The 16892-nt window shown below is 40.5% G+C and overlaps 1 protein-coding gene across 3 annotated transcripts in view; it reads right to left on the bottom strand.

Annotated features, from left to right (window-relative positions):
- The window catches only part of LOC104946909 (cAMP-specific 3',5'-cyclic phosphodiesterase 4D-like), an 86377-nt gene that overhangs the window by 26043 nt on the left and 43442 nt on the right, over positions 1-16892 (bottom strand). Inside the window, exon 1 of one of the 3 annotated variants that reach the window (XM_010772814.1) lies at positions 9527-10051. The exons of the other annotated variants lie outside the window; for them this stretch is intronic. Within the exon in view, the coding sequence (XP_010771116.1) occupies positions 9527-9660 (134 nt within the window). The 5' untranslated portion in view covers positions 9661-10051. Of the gene's footprint in view, positions 1-9526; positions 10052-16892 lie in introns of those variants that run through there. 3 annotated transcript variants of the gene reach the window in all.

Here is a 16892-nt window from a genome sequence, read left to right as displayed (position 1 = left end):
GGGGGGGGGGTGTTTGGGAGTGAGAGACCTAAGGGAGTGAAGAGGGTTTGTTTGCTTTACACCTCAAACCCATTGTACATTTGATCTGAAAGCAGCAGAAAAACAACGCGCTTCCCCCGCATGCACCCCCCTGCCAAACAGATCTTTCCTTCCACTGTTTCAGTGTCTGGTTTGTACACTGTGTGTATGTGTGTGTGTGTGTGTGTGTGTGTGTGTGTGTGTGTGTGTGTGTGTGTGTGTGTGTGTGTGTGTGTGTGCGTGTGTGTGTGTGTGTGTGTGTGTGTGTGTGTGTGTGTGTGTGTGTGTGTGTGTGTCACGACAGCACACAGAATGAGATGAGGATAAATTGGACAGCCCTCATCAAACCATACAGTCAATGATGTCCAGTGTCCATGCTATCATTTTCAAAGTTAACCACATTCCTCTTCATTGAAGGAGATGTACATTTAACCTTTTTCAATTCCACATAATGTCCTTGTGCTGAATTACTTCCTCTTGCTGAAAATTGCTAAAATTGTTATTATAAAATCCAAAAATCCGTTTTTTTAAACTGAGGCAGGTAGCAACACTCTGTTTAGAGACACCAGACTTGGTCCAGAAGACCCTTGTTCTACGAGGTACAATTATGTTTTCTATCAATGAAGTATGGGGGCTTTAAAGAGAGCATAGAACATGGCTTCAGTTGCCCTTTGGAAAGGACTGTCTGACGAAAATGTATTGTTGAAAATAAGTTTTGCTGCTGCCCTCTTCAGTACATAGTTGTTTCTGTGTGCTAATTCCTATGTGTCACCAAACTTGGGGTGCGCCAACCGACAGCTACTTATACACCGTCTATGGACAAGTACACAACACCCCCTATAAATCATCTTGAATATCTCTAACAACAACAACAACAAAAAAGTGAAGTAAGACAACCATTGGCCTCACTATGTTTTAGTGTCAGCTGATTGGCTGGACAAAACATGCAGGCAAGTGGTTGAATATGTGGCAATACAATGTATGAGTGTATCCCTGGATAAACAAAGACTAGGCAATCTCAGTACCAAAGCGCTATAAAGAAAAAGAACAGCAACAACATGAAGAGGAACTGTAAGCCACAGCAGACATCTAGAAAGTATTCCTAAATACATAAAGGCCTCAAGATGTAATAGATAACTTCTAGACAATTCTGATCAGTAACAGATAGATTTCTAATATCATTTGATTTAACCCAAAACATTTTTTTGCTGCAGTTCTACTTTAGAGAGGGATGGTGAACATTTAATGACATACAAAGATCAGGAAATAATAAACATCCGTTAAGAAAACTAGTTCCAGTGTTGAGTACAGTCACAGTGGCGTGAAACAAACCTCCATGGAGAGCCAGTTGCACTTTCCATGCACCTGACCGGCCTGTGGGTCGCTGTCCAAACAGAGCACACACTCTGAGTCCAACATCAACATCTGATCTCAGAGCAGCTCATGTCCCTCTAAATATAGCCAAGGGGAGGAAAAGGTTGCACCAAGTAAAGCCAGCTGCTGTGTTATTATTTTCCTGTGTGACCTTTGACCTAAAGGCAGAGGAAGGACTCCTGCCTTTGAAAACTGCAGACATCTGTGTTGATTACTGCCACAAGAGAGAAAGAAGAAAGAAAGCAAAGAGGAGGAGGCTGAACGTGAAACGCCCTGATCCATATCAGATACTGTAATAGGTACATCATTATCTTCACATACTGAACATTGTAGAAGTTGTAGTGTGTCTGATATATACGTGTGACTTTAGTATGCATGCAACCAGTGTAGCTGTGCAACTCTTTGCTACATTTTAAGTTTTGTCATTTCTTTATATTCTTTAGTAGTTTCATTTTAATTTAATCGTTTATTTGAACCGGGACAGTGCACATTGATGAACACTTTAAAACAAAATAATGCTGACAAGTGTAAATGAGCCGGATTTTAGCTTTGAGCTAATCTACATCCGTAGTCCCGTCGCATTCGACATTTAAGAACATGACATTTATATACATGGCAAACAGAAATACATGATATGCAGAAAGAGCATGAGCAGCATAGAAGCCACAAGGCAGTACAATGTAGCAGCTACGATATATAAAGTGCAGGAGAAGATAAAAGTGCTACATAAAGTGCAAGAGGAGATACCCCTGTATTAAAGTGAAGTTAGCGGTGATTACACGTCTGTTTGTTGCTCAACCATTCTTTAAGTTGTCCTTTAAAGCTATTGAGAGTGGGACAATCCTGTATCTCAGTTGGGAGGCTATTCCACAAAGAGCTGCCTTTAATGGAGAGACATTTTGTCCAAAAGTTGTCCATCTATGGTGGACTTCACAGTCTCCTCTCCTCTGACCTAGTGCAGCGTCCAGTGTGTTTTTTGTGGATGAATTCCCCTAAAAGACTTAAAATGGTCAAAACTCAAGAAATTGTGTTTTTCAAGGATGGTACAGTGGTGGTATGAATATGGCTTTTTGTCAAACACCTTGATAGNACACAGACAGACAGACAGACAGACAGACACACAGACACACACACTCTCACACACACATACACACACACACACACACATACACACACACACACACGTACACACACGTACACACACATACACACACACACACACACACATGCACAGAGGTGTTAATGGAAAGGTACTGTAGAGCAGGTTTCCCAGTCACCTGACCTGGACCGGTCTAATTAAAGGATGTTGTTGTTCCCTTCTTGTCCCATGAACACACAGGCAGCCAGAGCAACACACGCACGCACGCACGCACACACGCACACACGCACACACACACCAATAGATGTAAACAGTCTCCAAAGTCTCAATGGGACAAGTTGTCTCACGCAATGAGGCCTGTCACCCTGAGAACCATCATTAGTTAGCATCTACATATAGCCTCCGTTTTCAAGAGGAGGCACGTCAGAGGACAAAGTTCCCATAGTGAAAGTCACCATAGCAGCGGATATAATCATCCCCTTATAAGAAGTATGTGTGTGTGTGTGTGTGTGTGTGTGTGTGTGTGTGTGTGTGTGTGTGTGTGTGTGTGTGTGTGTGTGTGTGTGTGTGTGTGTGTGTGTGTGTGTTTTGAGGAGGCGGGGTGGTCCCGAGGAGCCATGTGCATCATTCAGGGTTAGATTGACATCTCAAGAAAAATAGCTGCAGGTCTAATCAATTTCAATGGGTTCCCCCGAGATACTCTGTTTGTGTGTGTGGGTGTGTTTTTTTGTGTGTGTTTGTGTGTGTGTGTGTTTGTCAGGTGAGGTGAGCAGCAGGCATCAGCAGCATTTTAGTCCAGTCAGCACTGATCTTGCCAGCCTGTGCAGGACCAGACTCATGAATAGATCAGAACGTTGTGTGTGTGTGTGTGTGTGTGTGTGTGTGTGTGTGTGTGTGTGTGTGTGTGTGTGTGTGTGTGTGTGTACTGTTTACCATAGTAGATGTTAATGTATTGTGTAATGTGTGTAACGTTTCTGGATGCCATCTGCATTCTATTTCCCAAAGACTTGACTTTATGTGACTTTTAGTCCATCTCATGTATTGGATGTTTCAGTGTGTAACATAACAGCAGGCCTTCTGTCTGCTCTGAACACTGCTGTCAGCGGGGGTGCTTCTCCTTGTTATCGCTGCTCCGCATACAGCAGGTCTTTTCGAAAGTGGAGCAGAGGGGAAAAGAAGAAAATATGTTTTTTATAGCACGCACAAGTGTAAACAACACCTAAGCTGGAACTATACCACAAAATCTGGTAAAGTTGGTAGTAAGGTAAATACACATAAATTGAGTTTTACTCAGCCTACTCTCAATTCCCTTAGCCTATTCTCTGAGCAATTTCATGTCATGGTAAAATATGGGAGCCTGCCTACAGGCGCCAGTCTCAGGACACCTGACACCTCCACTCTGAGGACACCTCCACTCTGAGGACACCTCCACTCTCAGGACAGGAAGTGCACGCTAAGAATTACAAAATAAAATCACCACTATCAGTACAGCGCCACTTTCCGAAGAGGAAATCTTCGCAAATACAAAATAAAATCGTACTCTCTGGAATTTGTAGTCTTCCTAGTTGCGTATTTTTCATAGTCTTATATTTCAACAGTTTTACGAGAAACTGTGACTTTTTTGACAAGGAAAGGATTTTTTAAGATTGACAAACATCATATGTGTAATTCATGGCACAATTCAAACGGGATTGAAAGATAATCTTTCTCTCCCCATTGATTTCAATACATAATTTTTCCGAAATAAGGTCCCATGGGGAGGAAGTAAAAGGGCGGGACTTCGCCTCTCTATAAAGTGGTGCAGTGACGCGTCCTAAAACCCGGAAGTAAGCTGCGCTCGGGTTCCCTCGACACAAAAGCATTGGGATTTCTCCATAGAGTTTTGGAAAACAGCTCGAAATAAGGTCTGTGGAACGAACCTGTTAGATAAATGCACGTTTTGTTCAGCCGGAAAAAATCCACATGTCTACCCTACTTTTATAATTTTCTAATCATAAATCTAATCGATAGATTTATGATCGATAGATTTATGATTAGCATAAGCTCGTTCATGATGGCTCATGACAGTGATAGTGATGACATTGTTGCGAAATTATTAACCGAGTCATTTTCAAGATTGAGTTGTTGATTGTCCAATGATAAACTGGATTGGCAAAGGATCAGCTGCATGACCCTTCATCCAAAAGGACAGGAGGATGGACTTTGTGTTTAAGTGATTTGATCATCAAAGTCATTTCAATGTGGGCCGCTGTGCCGACTTAATTCATTTGTAATTGTGACTTGGCTGTGGTTGCCCTGTCATGATAGGTGTTTATATAAATGGTGTTGTTTTGTGTGGTAGAGGGTCGCTATCATTGATGCGTTTTGCACCCCGGGCCGTTATTTTGATATTCCGCTGAAGTATATACGCTGTGACGTAATAACTCTTCTTTTTTTTCGAGGGAAAGGGGCTCGCCACTGTGTCTGATACATGTTTGTATTAGGGTTTGATAGTTTTTTTTTAAATGCTGTGCTTTGTTTTTATACGAAACATTGTATCTCTTGGGACGAAGGACACATTATGTAAATAAAAAATTCTAATAATAAAGTGAAATCAATCCATTTTAAAATCGAATTGAACTACCGGTACAAATAAACAAGGAGTCTTGACTTCTTCAGGCTTTTCCACTTCTCCACCTCTTGGCATTAAATGAAGAAAATATTGCGTCTACAGTATTACATACTCTATTAGTCAGCGTCTTATTTACACACAACATCCAAGAGCTGAGAGGAAAAACTTAAATCTGAGGATAAAGCTTAACCTAATTTATTTCATAAAGACTTTTTAAATCAGATTATATAATGCTCTGGAGATTGGTTGCTCTGCTGTATCAGTGGAGTTGTGCAGCGTCAGGGTGGTAATTAGATCCAGTTATGGGATACACGAGGCAATAGATTCCTGTGACAAGTACAGGAATAAACAGATGGTGTTGGGAGAGGGGGAATCCATCAGCCCCGTCAGTACAGGTGAGCCTGACCAGCTGCAGGCGAATAATGAGGCCACTGATACTGTCAGCTGCTCCTCATACTGTACATGACTCGTACTCTCCGTGAGCCAGAGGTAACGTGACTCTTCGTTTACATTATGTAGCATCATGCTGGCCGCTCGTGTGACCTTTGACCTCCTGCAGAGTGAGCTGTGCGTCACATCACGTGTGTTGACATGGGCTGAGGCCCCCAGGGCACGACAACCTGCTGTGACACCACCAAAAGTCAGAGGTCAATTCTGGAGGGACAGAACAGAGAGTCAGATTGTACCTGCGTGGAGACTTCACAAGTTTGACTGAAACTTGACTCAAATGTTGGCCGATTTCATTATTCAGGCTGCAGCTAATGATTACTGAGTAAAAAAAATTCAATGACAAATAATTATGTATTTATACGTCTATTTCTACGTTTAACGCTTAATCAATTAGTCGACTTATCAATACAGCTACATTAAATATTGAATATCTTCCAGTCACTGGTCTGAAGGTTTCTAAGATGGATATGTCTGTCTGATCACAGCCGCAGAAGGATTGAACATCTTCTTAATATTTTGTTATTCACCTTTGCTCATATTATGGTAAATTAATTGTGCATTTATGAATGTATCCCATCGTTTTATTTGTTGTAAAGTTTACATAGAGAGTCTTTAGTTGTGGAGAGTTATTCTTACTTAAAAATTCCCAAATCACTAATTTCATCGACAGGATGTAGATGTTTTTGTGGTTTGAGGCTGTGAGAATGTTATTTTGACAACAGCTTCCATGCATATCTAATAAAAAGAGCAATGAGTGGTTGACAGCAGTCGTCAGCTACAGTTTTAAACATTTATTGTAATGCTTAAATATTTGCTGTTTCAATATAGTGCTTTTTCTCTTCCTGCAGCTGCATTACATCAACATTGTTCGTGTTCAGAGTACTAATCAGGTGTTTTTGCAAAGCAGCTGCCGTAAACAGCTCTGTATAGTTAAGTTATGCCTAACTTAAGAAAATTGGAGATTTTTCTGCATATTTGTCACTGGTTAAAATTTGACACAAATAAACTAAGAGCTGCAGTCACACATTTCACAGCGGCCAAAACACAGGCCTCCAATGCACAATCAAAGCTGTTCCCTGAGCCTTCCTTTTACTAAAGGAGTAGCTTTACTTTATGATAATCCTGTGTATTTCATACTGTCTCAGATTCCTTTTCTTCTTGACAACAAAACATTAAACCTCGTGGGGAAAGAAAGACTTTGCAGAACTTGCTCGAATCCTCGATTTAACAACAGAAACAATTGTGACAACTTGAGAATCTGACCGATACAACATATGAAGATATTAAATATCACCACGAAATATCTGCGATCAACAGCTTTAATATAAGAAATTACATAAACTTGACCCTGAAATTACAAATTAATCGACCTCTTGCAACTACATGTCAAGGCATTGCTGTTCACAAGCAGAACCTGCTAGAAAAACAAACTGGTTCAGTCCCTTAAATATTTGAACACAAGCTGGTGAGACCCTGATTCACTGGAAGGACTATGTGTGTTTGATGTCGTTTCACAAGTAGCAGAGCACAAGGCTTCACATATACGAGGCATTTCATCCTGACTGTCACCAACACCCAAGGAGCAAAACGCCTCTGACCTCAGCAACTACATCCTGTCTGCTAGCATGTTCAAGAAATATCACATCAGAGCTCTCATGTTTTGTACTAAACGAATCCAAGACTTCAAACACAAAATAGAAGGGCTATTAATGGAGTCAAAAATGTAATTTTATTCGTAAGTTCCCCGCTGATTTTAACAAGGGCAATCCATCTAAAGCAAAGAACTGGCAAAAACTAGATGACAGGTGTCTTGTAATTTGAAAAATGTATTTCTTTATGTTTATATTATGTGTAAATATATTGTATTTATGTTGTAGATTGTTTTGAAGATACCATAGCACTCACATTGAGGCTGTTGCTTTGATCTCACAGCGCTGAGAAGCTTTGGATTAGATGAACATTGTCATTGTTATTATTAATGTGAGATTGATGAGCTGTTGGCTCCCCTTCTGACTGCATGAGTCAAAGTGTATTTGACATTATGGGCTGACATCCGTGCCGGGAGGTAAAACATGATGAGTAAGTCAGAGTCTGACGTCAGTCCTATCATCACAGCTGAAGTGAAAAGACAAGACAGAATATGGCACTATGAGATAACTGAGCTTAGAAGAGATAGCTATATCAGACAGTAAGTAGAGAGGAGCTGACCGATGCCTCCAACACCATCATAACTCTAAAAACAGAAGCAAAGTGTCTGCACTGACACACATAAATCAGTGTGTGCCAAAACTAACTGTAAAACCTCTAACCCTACGAGGTAAAGCGATGACGAAGAACGCAGCGTGTTTCCTGAGGGAATTAATGGAAACTAAGGATTTAAAGGATTGGGATGATTATAAAGTGCACTCTACTTCTCTCCGCTGTGTTATTACACACATGTGGTTGATCCATCAGGCCCATAAATATGTGCAACTTGGCGTTCATTAGCATTTTCCCTTTGAAGGTTTTTTATTGGTAAGTTGACATTATAAAGACACTTTGATCCCCCTCCCCGCCCAGGCTCATGTCGTCATGACTTTATGAAAGGCCGGCTGCAAAATTAGTCACATTTCCTTTTGTGACCCTTAAGGCAGCCGCCCACTTCAGGTACACTCATAAGAATACATATGTTTGTGTATCGTGTCGTTGAATAGGGCATGAGTGCTCGGTAAACTACATAACTTATGTTTTTATGTTAACCTTACATTTCTGCCTCAGGTTGTTATTGTATTCATGTTTCTGTGGTCTTCATTTTTACTTTTGTTCTTTCTTGTGAAGCACTTTGTATTTCTGTGAAAGGTGCAAGGTCAAAGGTCTAAATAAACGTATTAGTATTATTAGTATGACAACATATGCTTTAAAAAATAGAAAAGCCATACAAAAAAAGACAGTGATATATGTAGGAGCGGTAACACTTTAAAAATGTGTTTTTTAATTGGTAAAATAATTGTAAAATAACAACCATCTCTTGTTGATTGTTTGTTTGTGATAATATGTTCAAAAATATCCTTCAAACAATGATATTTAGTTTATTTAAACATCTACAACTTGAATTTGACATTCATTACATTTGATTTGTTTTATTATATATAATGTATACTTAACCCTTATCTTTGACCCTCAACATTTGACTGTATATACAGATACAATTAAACAAAATAAATACAAGTATTTTAAGATGTATCTGACTGTCGGTGTAACAAGAGAATACATATATCAATGTGTTTTGCATCAAATTATGCAGTCATTGATGATATAATGATATAGAAAAACTGTCAAAACTCCAAAGAAACACGCACGCACGCGAGCGCGCACGCACGCACGCACACGCACACACACACACACACACACACACACACACACACACACACACACACACACACACACACACACACACAGGTCTTCCTCAACCACATCAGTCCGTCTGAATCACCATTACATTCATAAAGTTGAACTCTGGTCATATTACCTAAGTTTGAGCTTGACTCCTTTGTCCTGGTTATTCTGACATCCTAGATTAAACTGATTTGGCTGTTAGAAGTACAAATATTTATTTGGAATAAAGAAAATGATTAAATTCTTACTCTAGGTAATATTTGAAGTACTGAAAAGCCCTAACGCAATCAAAAACCTTTAGAAGCTTTATAAAAAATACTACTCATAAATATGACGTATAAATGATTAGCCAACAATATAGTAATAATAAGCTGTCGGTACATCATGAGCACCTCACATTCATAAAGGGACATTTATAAAAAAATAAGCAAACAAGAAATAAGAAACCTTAATATTAAAGTTAAAGTGACTTTCTCATAACAAATGGAAGTGTTTGTCAGCTGGAAAATTGCAAAACCTTGTTTGAAAAAAGATTAGAAAGCAGTGTGTGTAGAGTTGTGCAACTACAACATCTGGATTAAAAACCACATCTGGCCTACCGCCTGCGTTTCTGCACAATGTCGATGGGCCGGTTGACAGCGCACGGAGATCCGCAGATGTTCCCATTCCTCACTTTGAAGTAGCGATCCTGGACCGAGGGGGCCAGATACACACAGTTAGTCGGCAAACTCATGTTCCTGCCTGTTAGAGTCTCCCTTCTGCTTTGTTCTCCTCTAATCCTCCTCCTCTCCCTCCTCTGGGCGCTCCTCTACTCCTCGGCTCTTGTGCGCTCTCTCCTCTAACTCCACACCACACCAGGTTTCCATTGAGGCGCAGACAGACGGAGGAAAGCCGTCCTCAGTGTGTTTCAGCAGCATGCCTCAGTCCAGAAACAAGTCCAGTGTGAAAAGAAGGAAGGGGGATCAAAGCAGAGTGGGCTTTAAAGAGTCATTTCCTTTCCCTGCTTCATGCGGTTTGGAGAGCTCAACGCACAGAGCCAAAGCTGTTGGTTTCAAATCCACATTGAGGAGTTGAGCGTTGAACTCTCTCTCTTCTTAGGGGATACACTCCTCCCTCTCTCTCTCTCTCTCTCTCTGTGTTTCTCTATGGCTCTCTCTGTGTGTCTGCTGGAGCACATGGACTTCGAAGCTTTAAAAAAAGACATGAACTGTGTGTGAGTGAATGTGCAGTATGTGTGCGTGTGAGTGTGAGAGAAGCAGGGGGGTGGGGTCGTAGTAATTGCATCAGATGTATGAAAGCGTGTAAAAGGAATTTTTGCAGTGTGCATGTTTTAATGTATGTGTGTGTGTGTGTGTGTGTGTGTGTGTGTGTGTGTGTGTGTGTGTGTGTGTGTGTGTGTGTGTGTGTGTGTTTGTTTGTGTGTTTCAGAGACCTCTGAACAAGGAAGCTCTACGAGAAGGTGAGAAAGTGAGAATTGGATAATTCACACACAATTATGCACACGTATAAAACTATAATGCTGCTTCAGTCTCATATCAAATCATATTCAAAGTAATACATGCATTCCTATGGTTTTATATACGTCTTTTTGTTCCTAAAACTGCACCATAAACAGTTCATTTACAGCAGCAGTTTTACACTCGGCTTCAGCAGTCAGAGAGAGATGGACTTGGACTGGACCCCATCATCCTGATGATCTCACATCCCGACCGTCTCTCTGCTGACGACATCGCAGACAAATATTTGTCTTTTTAGAAACAGGGCAGTGGGCCGCGTTGGACGTGTTGGCAGGCACATAAAAGAGCAGTTGGAGGCCTGGGGGCTTAAACATATCAGACGTTTAAAGGAACTGACGTGGTGAGGATGTGGAGGCAGAATCAGATGTTTTACTCACAGCTGTGCTTTCAAACTGAAAGCTGCTGCCTGAACTCTTGATCCAATCGAGATTTTAAAAAAAGGGGTGTATCTCTGTTAAGTAGCTTGTAGCTGATTTTATGAATCTCAACTTCATTATTTTTATTATATTAAAACATTTTGGCAATCAGCCTTTGCCTTTTTTTATTTAATATGCATACTACTGCAGCTGCTGTTTGCTTTTGGCTGGTCTTTATACCAGCAGGGTGCTGTCAGATGGTACCAGCTGTGGGCTAGGGTTATTTAATTTTCACACTCAGTGAGGTTAAGGTGCCAAATCATGGACTATACTGATGGCCTACTTGTTCAGAAATGTGGCAATCAAGCAAATGTTTGCCTGAATTTGTGGGGAGAAAGAAAGCTCACTCCGTAGCTAAAATTGAATCAAGCTGACTTCAAAATCAAAACTGATTGTCAGATGGTTGACGTGTTTTGGAAAACCTCTCCACCCGCACACACCTTTCTGACGTCAGAGTGTTCAGAAAGCCAATTGAGTTTATTCAAATATAAAAACGATTTATATTGCCAGCTGGTGTTCATAAAAGCAGTCATAAAATGTGTGAGTGAACGCTGTTCAATGTGCCTGCACGTGGTTGAAAAATAAATTGGTTATCTTTTTTTTAATCATTCAGAAATAAGAGTAAGAATGTATGTATGTGTGGTTTGTAAAGGCTTGAACGTTTCCTCCAGAGGGAGTTTCTCTCCCACACACTCCCCCCCCTGCCTGAAACGCCTCATTACATTACATTACGTTACAAGTCACTCTTTTACCCAAAGCGACTTACTTACATTCATTACTGTGGGCAAACCCCACAGGAGCAATTTGGGGCAAGTGCGTTGCCCAGGGACACATCGACATGCTGACTGCAGTGGGACTCGAACTTGCTCTCGGATCCGAAGATAAGCGCACCATCCCACTGAGCCACAGCCTCCCTCGCCTCATTTTGACTCCTTTGTTTACTTCTGTAACATAGTGACAACCCAACTTAACACTCACGCTTCTATTGGCTAGCGCTCAAACACACTGTACGTGATAGGTTGAGGGGCGGGACATCTCTAAGAAGTTGACAAATCGGCCTGCTAACCAATCAGAGTAGAGCTATATCAGGGCTCTTGTTTCAGACAGATGGTAAACAAATATGAACCTATATAAATAATGTTGATTACTTCACAACACATAAAACAATTACCTTTAATCTGTACCGTAAAGTTATAAGGTGTATTGTAAATAGAAATTAACATGTTCTTTTTATACAGATCTGTTTAAATGTCTGCATTCAATACATTTGAACATAAAAGTTATGAATGGAGTGATATCCATAAACACAGACTGCTGTTTGAAAAGGAGTTTACAAACACCAGCTGGCTAGTAAAGCTATATCAAAATATCTAATGGGAGGGGCTCATTGGCTTCCCATACTTGTCGGTTTAATAAACTTTCATCCTGAGCTATGTTTTGTGTGACTGTCCTCATTCACACTGACCCATAACTCACTTTCTCTGGAACAGGTCTGTCTGACTCAAGTCACATTTTTGCGAGTTAGCTCGGACAGTCAATAATAATAGTCAACGCGATGCATTAACCTCTCTCATGAACAAAGTCCTGAGTCACTTGAACATACTCACTTAATGGGAAGCCAGTTTCTCTTAACATAAAGAGGGGAAATCCACAATTTGTTGGCCTCAAAGATGCTGAACCCTCACCTAAACTACCTCACATTTAACATGCTGTCAGTCACAATTGAATGAAGCCAGCAGAAATCATCTACCAAAGCATCCAGAACTAGAAATAATCCTGCAGCAAATTCACAAAACAGATTTAGGCTTCTATTCTGTCCAAGCATATTGCAGGAATAAAGAGCGGTCCTTCTTCTACACCCAGGACAGAATCAGCAGGGCCCCTACAATATCACATGAAGTGACTTTTTACTAACTAAATTATTACTCAAAGGTACTGTTTTTCAGAGTTGATACTAATACACTTTGACTTTGGGAGATCCTTACAGAAGTAAATGCCTTCTCATCACTTCCACTATGTAAATGTGATTTATGCAAGTCTCACTTTCAGAATTGCTTCTTGTAAACTTTCCTGGATCAAGTGCTGACTTGAGTTTAAAATCACGCAATGGAATAATGGCTAAATTATTCAGAGGACTGAACACAGACAGACAGAAAAGGCACGGACTGACAATAATCTCTTGAAAAACGTTTTTTTTCACTATTATTTATTTCATCCAGTAAGTTCCAATATGACATTTAGGGATTTACCATGTTTGCACCCCTCCCACAAGTGCTCTCTTCCCTCGTTATGCAATGTGCTGGAGGAACATGTTGGAGCTGAAAACAGATGCCGGGGTGGAGGTTTGCTGAGAATGAGGTGTTTGTGAGGCCGCTGTGTAACCAAATCCTCCGGCCAAATGACTTCTGCAGTCCAGCTGGCTGCTGGCTCCTATGACAACATAACGTCTGTAATGAGAATAAGCCGCCAGGGGGGAGTGTCTTCCATGTGCGTTCACGGTGATGTTTGTGAGTGTGTACTAGAAAAACAGTACCAACATGATATAAACCTTTTATTTAAATCTCAGTCTTCTTATGATTAATGAAAGTTCACAGCTGCAGAGACACTGACAGGAAAATTTTGTTTTTCATTAATTCACTTTAAAGAGATGCTCACTATTTGACAGCCCAGGGCTGGTTAGCATAAGTGTTTGTATGCTTTAGATACGGCATTGCACAACTTTACAGACAGATTCAGTGCTGATAAAGTAAGCATTCTGTCGCAGTTTTTCAGTGAGCGTAAACAATGCAGTGAGGCAAAAAACTTCAGGCATAAAGGCATAACAGACCTTCTTTTTGAAAACAGGAAGCTCTGAGTGTAGGCAGATAAGTTCACACATCCTTCTGAAAGACTATGCCCTCTGTAAGACTTTTTATTTATTTCCCCTGACTAATTAACAACATATTCACATTATAACCTCGCTTATCTTACTGTATCACCAATAAAACTTGACAGATAGCACTGCCTTTGACCCTTTTTCAGGACAATGGAGAAGTTTTTAATAACACTCAGAGTTTCTTGTTAGTGAAAATGTGATATATGCTAAGTCTACAGTCTTTCTTGATTACAGTGAATCTATACATGTTTCAAAGCTATTAAAGACAATAATGTATCCTGGAAGACACTGGACAGATGGTGGCTTTCTTTAAGCCCTGGCAAAACTCACTTCACAGGTTCAGTAGTATTGTATTTCAGTGAATGTGTAAAAATCCAAGCAGAAAAAGACGTGCACCATCTAGTGGAGACATATTGAAGATAACACGATGATATGTGTAGGGGCTTAATGTCAAAGTCTCCCCTAAGGCCTTAAGCCCTGAAACCTGAGGATTTAACGTAAGATGGTAATTGGTAAATAATCAAATCGCTTGCTCAAAACAGCATCATAAAGCAAACAGAAATGATTGTTGAATTAACTAGCTGTGAATGTAACACAGCTATCTTTGCATTCTCAATTGTATGTGCTTGTTATAAACTCCCCAAGCTTTGAATTGTGGCCAATTCTCTTGGGCAAAATCTGGAGAAATGTGAATTTGTGGAAAGTGTGCATAAAGGGTTTAACATGCCCCCATGCACTTGACAATTCTAAAGGGTGGTAACCATAAAGCGTCCCGGACTTGTAAGTCTTTGAGTGTGGACATTGGGATTGTGCCAATGACTTCCAACCATGAAGTCTATAGTTAATGTTTCAGCTGATTACAGGAGGAGATTATCAGATTCACATTAATAATAAAGTGTTAACAGAAATGATCAAACTGAATCTGGCTATTCTATGGTTTGTGCTGATTGTTCGTGCACTGGTCTAATACTGTCTGATTTATGGCAATGTGACTTGTGGTTGTTTCTTAGTTGTTAATAATATTTATATCTTGCTGCAGGGTTCAAGTCATGCTGCTTCTCCGGCGCCTCCCAAAAAACACACAACCTGCAGTAGAACAGGCCATGTCACTTCAGAGGGGTGGTGTCTCATCATTTGGTTGTTTTTTGACGCCAATCTTTATTTGTTTAGATAGCGTTAACCAAGCACCCACACACTGAGTTCACACCTATGTAAACTGCTTTATCTCAAACATCAGATAATGTTGAGCCAATATAAAAAGTCAGAGTGCTGCTGATTCAGTCTCCTGAAGATGGACTGACTATCCAGCAGAGGTCAGTCTGTGCCAGGAAACTACATTAAATCCACATACAGGAGTAAAACAAAGACACACTGGCCTTTACAGAAACACTCTGCTCACAAGGCACAACTGGCAAAAGCCTATTTCCACTGCTAGTAAAACACCTACATTCATTTGGAAACATGACCTCAAAGTCGATTCTCTGGTGGAACAATCAATATGGATTTTGGGACGAGTGACTATTGCAGGGTGTGTGTGTCTTTGTGTGTGTATACAACAAACGAGAAACACATGTCATAATCACGTGTTATGGGCAGCCAGGCTGGCGGTGCTGGGGAACTATTACAAGCTCGGGGTCCTATTTTGGGGGTCTGTTGTGTTATTGTTCCCCACACACACACACACACACACACACACACACACACACACACACACACACACACACACACACACACACAAATTGCAAGATTATGACACAATTACATTTCACACACTGCAGCATCTTTTGAATGCTACCTTGAAACCCAAACGTTGCTCACTTAAAGAAACACAAAACAGTTTGGCCTGTGTTCAGGTCATTACTGTTGCTCTCACTTACTCACGACATAAAAAACTTGTATCTGCTTTGACAACAACTATGACACAACCTTTCTTTCTCAAGAAACTTGGCAATTAATATGATATTCTTTGAATAAAATGTCAGCCTTTGGTATAACGGAGAGGATTTAGGAAGTGTACTAAAATAATAAGATTAGTGTTGAACAACCACAATTTACAGAAAAGAGATGTTGAATGAAATATTGATAATTAGCATCTACTATCCACTATCCCTTAACAAAAGTATCATTGGTATAGAGAGGCACTTACATCATGAATGCTCAAGAAGACTTTGCCTTTGACATTTCAAATTCATCGATTTTGGTCAAAACCCAGTAGGTATTGATTTTCCACAATTGAAAGTGGCAGAAAGGACTTAGTGTTTTTCAAAAGGTTAATTAAATTAATAAAACCAACAACCACAGGTGCTACTAGCCACACAGAGTAAAGTCTGTGTCAAGGAAATGGGCCAAACAAGTTATGGTTCCGCCCTCTACTTTAACTCGATGGTTCCTGCTGTGTGTGACGGTGAAGGTGTGGCCTTTGTTTGTGGTCGTGCTGTGGGGGGGGAAGGGGCAACCAGTGACCCAGCAACACAGTGTAGAGCTACTGTAGATGCTGCCCATCAATCCCAGTTTAGTGTGTATCAGTACTGAGGACACAAAGCGTGTACACACACAAGGACACAAAGAAAGCACACTGAAACAGATTGAAAAACATTCAAACATGCATGCAATGGGAACATGTATGTGCTTAATGGTTGCCATAAACACACAGAAGGCCGGGCGCGTTTGTCGTCAGTGTAACATGAGTCACCACCAACATGCTCCCTCTGCTCACACACTCACGACCATGTACAACACACGCTCATGTACACACATTGTCAGAGAAAAATGCATTATTCACAAATTGAGGAACAGCACTTGTAAAAATGTGCATGTGCTTATGTGCATGTGCTTTTAAACAGCTTGAACACAAACACTGGCTTCAGTACTCTGTGTTCAGACAGCAGCTTTTTCTCAGGGTCATCGTGCTGAAAAATGTCTCTGGGAGACTTTTTAGCAAAAACAGGAAGTCTGTTGAATGAAACTTGCCACAAACAAAACTCACTTCCTCTCAAAGACGTTGGGTAAAATGCCAGCATGAAAAAAAACAAAGAGCAGCTCAAAAACCACCAATTCACACACTGGCCCCAAAGCTCAGGTTGCTGAGAGACACACTTCTCACTGAATGAGCACACTCTTTCTACTGTACAGACTTATCATAGCAATATCTATAAAA

This window comes from Notothenia coriiceps, unplaced genomic scaffold, assembly GCF_000735185.1.
Source record: "Notothenia coriiceps isolate Sejong01 unplaced genomic scaffold, NC01 NC01_scaffold00011632, whole genome shotgun sequence".
Taxonomy (NCBI): Eukaryota; Metazoa; Chordata; class Actinopteri; order Perciformes; family Nototheniidae; genus Notothenia; species Notothenia coriiceps.
This window is presented reverse-complemented; position numbering and strand designations above follow the sequence as displayed.